Source organism: Notothenia coriiceps, unplaced genomic scaffold (genome assembly GCF_000735185.1).
Source record: "Notothenia coriiceps isolate Sejong01 unplaced genomic scaffold, NC01 NC01_scaffold00005641, whole genome shotgun sequence".
Lineage (NCBI taxonomy): Eukaryota > Metazoa > Chordata > Actinopteri > Perciformes > Nototheniidae > Notothenia > Notothenia coriiceps.
This window is the reverse complement of record NW_011338342.1, coordinates 1-3,739: the sequence shown is the minus strand read 5'-3', so window position 1 is coordinate 3,739 and position 3,739 is coordinate 1. Positions and strand designations below refer to the sequence as shown.

The 3,739-nt window shown below is 38.0% G+C and overlaps 1 protein-coding gene across 1 annotated transcript; it reads right to left on the bottom strand.

The window, feature by feature from the left end:
• Positions 1-399: 399 nt before the first annotated feature.
• On the bottom strand, positions 400-1,947 carry LOC104943071 (protein spinster homolog 3-like; the record flags this gene model as incomplete). The annotated part of the gene is made up of 4 exons (XM_010768395.1): positions 1,837-1,947; positions 942-1,173; positions 787-852; positions 400-536 (listed from the first exon to the last, which is right to left on the bottom strand). Coding segments are annotated over exons 2-4 (414 nt in total), but the record flags the coding sequence as incomplete, so codon positions are not given.
• Between the last annotated feature and the right edge of the window lie 1,792 nt (positions 1,948-3,739).

Below are 3,739 nucleotides of genomic sequence, written 5' to 3'. Positions count from 1 at the left end.
GTTTTAATTTTGTTGTATGTATGTTTATGTATGTTTTGAGTGTGTGAGGACCCCAGGAAGAATAGCCAATGCTCATGCTAGTGCTAATGGGGATCCTAATAAAGACAACAACAAAAAAGTATGGCTCATTACCAGAGTCAAGAAACAGCATTAGATCATAAAGAAGCAGTTCATCAAGATTTAGTTTCAAATACAACAAAGTTCTTCTTAACATACAACAATTTTTTTGTTTCCTGACTTACTGATATACAGGGGCATTCTATCTAAGGAGTAAGTGCATGATGAGGTTAAATGAAAGAGGAAGACATTTAAACTACTAGCTGCAAGTGACATCTTGTGATCTCGTTGCTTTGTATTTCTTGTAAAGTGTATGTGGCGACACCTCATTTTAACACTCACCGACTCAGTGACAAAAGAGCTGCCGGCTGCTGTCACAAGCCAGACAATCAAACCACCAATCATGATGTATTTCCTGTTGTAACGGTCTCCAAGGTAGCCAAAGAAAGGGGCCAGAAGCAAGAAACTGCAGATGAAAACTGTAAGTACATTAATAAGAATGAATTCCTCTTATATTGTATTAACTTGACTCCTTAACCAATTGATTTTTCTTATTTAGAAACCAAAATGTGTGTATGTAATGTTATATTTATGTCACGCAATAACCAACAGTTCTCTGAAATGCATTTACAGCACATGTTTCATAACTTAATGTTAAGTAATGCAGGGCCAAATAGGGACATTCCAAACATGGGTGCATGTGTAAGAGTGTTTTCTGCACCCTCATACCTGTTTGTATGAGTGCAGCTGTACCATCATTTATACGAAAAAATTGCTGAATGTCGGGAAGGACACCTATAGGACACAACAAACATTATATTTAAGCCAACCAACATAGAAACAGTTAATGGTGTTTGTTAAAAGGCAACAACAGGTCAACTTACCTGCTATTGTGTACCGCTCTGTGTAGTTGAGCAAGTTGATGTAGCAAAGTACAGCCACAGCTATATAGGAGCGCCTCTGTGATATGGCTGGTTCCTCCGTTTGCTCTGCCTTTGGTGTGAGGGATGAAAGACTGTTCACAAAAGAGCCATAATGTAGACCAGAGCCGGAGCCCAGGCTCCATCGAGGTATTGGACTGTCCTTTGGCTCCATAGTGAGCAGCTTTTTCTTATCCTGGAATTGGAGAATGTGTGACTTAGTTTTAGAAAATAATTTACCCTCATTCTCGCCAAATATGATAATGTTGCAGTATGTGTACAATAGTTTCTAAACCAGTCTTATTAGACAATTCAATAAAGATCAGTAACAGGACTGAGCACTACTCTCTTTAGGAAAGGGAAAATAGACGTGTTTCTGTTTCAAGTGAATACAAATTACATTAATGTAGTTTGGGGGAAATCAGTTAATGTGGTTTGTAGAAACACTTTAGAAATAGTAATTGTTACACAAAAAATGATGGGAACACAATTACAATACTGTGTAGGAGTACGTTTTGTAACTATGTCAAAATGTCAGAAAATAGAGAAGGAGTTGTTACAACACTATAGAGCAGTAGATGGTGTGATTATGAGTTTAGACGTTGTCATATGTTCGTGGAAATAGTTAACAATGTACTAATCCAATAAAATACTGTACATGCATAGTTCAGATCATAAAATAACAACATAATACATGCAAAAAACGAAATATAAGAATTTAAGTGGATAATTTCACAAGTGGTGTGAGAAGCCCTAATGCATTCTGTTCCAGTTAGGGTTGATGCAGAGTTATCCAATACACTATTGTGCATTGAAATATTTTCTCTAAACAACAAAAGAAGAAAAAAGATGCACCCACCTTTTTGTTGACGATGTCCTGTTTATGTTATTTTTCTCAGTTCATTCCATGTTTGCAGTTGTAAGAGCACAGTGTTGCTCCTTGTGTGACTCTCAGGCTCGTAGAAGCTAACAGAGGTCTCAGCTCTAACATGCCTCAAGACATATTAGGTTAGTGAAGGGACCAGCCCACTCTGTGTTGGTCATATGCTTTCACACAGTCTACTTCACTGTGATGCAATGCTGTAAACAAGCCAAATATTTTCATTTTGTCTCTGCTTTTCTCATTCTTTCTAATAATAAGTGGGAAATTAAACAATTGGCACAAGAAACACATGAGTCAGGTTCATATGTGACTGGCCTGAGTCATTGATGAGTTTGAACTGCTTTAAACACACAACTCACAACAGAAGGGCAAAAATGCTGATGTTTATGTGGGTGTCAGGTGGTCAGCTATTAAAAAAATGAATGCATTGTGACTTTCATCAGTGGTTGCAATTCTGTCTGTGACCAACACGTTGTCACTATTTGTGGAAAGCAAATGGTAAAAACACACTAGTGTAAAACACTTACAAACAGTCATTCAAACACACATTAATCATTTGTAGTCATTGTAGTGAGTGCACACATCATAATTACTTTACAGTTAAGATTTCTGATTTACATTTGTAAAAATAAGCCCTGATAGTTATGTCACAATCTGTCTGTGTTGTGTTTTGTCTTGTCTGAGGCTGCAGTCGAATAGTCCATTTAGCTTAGGAACCTTCCTAACCGAGTGAAATGACCCGGAAGTCCCCCAGTGGCAGCCATGATAAGTTCCATTTGAATTCTCTAGAATGATAGGAAAGGAGGTTTCAAACTTCCTTTATAACCTCCTTTAGCTTGGGAACCACTGGACCTCCCTAACCGAAAGGAGAGGAGAAAATGCTGCCCCACAATGCCTTGCAGCCGCAGCATTTGACGTCACACAACAGTCTGCCGTTCACGGACACAAACGATTATGACGGAGAAATTATATCATGAAAGTTACGGTGCTTATTAAGCATTTTAAAACGTATGTGGTAAGTTACCAAAGTGCTTTGTTTTGAACGTTCATCAGTATTATAATCAAAAAGAGAAATATGAACCTTAGTTTTTACTGAAATTATCAAATAAAGTCAACATTTCACTGAGCTGTGTGGGGTTTGTTCAACTTTTAAAAGATGTTTGAATGGTGATATACACAGTGATGGTGTTAAAGACTAACGTTTATAATAAATACATTTGTATTGATTTTAAGATCATACAATCATACGTATTGGGATCATTTGTATTAATGTGGACTGGAGGGAGAGGGTGATGAGCATAAGTTTCACTTTTTTATTTCAATTCAACTTTGGTCATGAAGAATATGTTTCTCTGTTGTTCATAAAGCATAAAGCAACACCATCAGAGCACAGTGCAGTCTCTAGATGAGTCCGTCGTTCTTATTATACATCCATGTTGTAGTCCGCTGTATAGAAAACTGTAGTTTCCATAGTTTCCCCACAGCAGCAGACGCACAAAATGACGTCCGCTGGCGCATCATAAACACGTCGGATAGTGAAAGTGCATTCTGATTCTCTAAAGTACAGCAGTCTCTTCTCCTAAATCCTTTTGAATTCTCCTATCCACTATCCCTTAAACCCGTGACGTTTCACTCAGAGGTCAAGGAATAGGAGATAGGGTTAGAACTTAGGAGCTGATTTTTAAACTATCTGAACGCAACCTAGATCTGTCTTTGGTTTCCTGTCTCTGTGTTCCCTCCTACCTGATTTCCTGATTGTGTTCACCTGGTGCCCCTGTGTTTTCTCCTCCCTCCTCACCTGTCTCTTGTTTCTTTGATTAGTCCTGTGTGCATTTAGGTTCGTTTTTTCCTGTTAGTCTTTGTGAGATCCTTGTTTGTT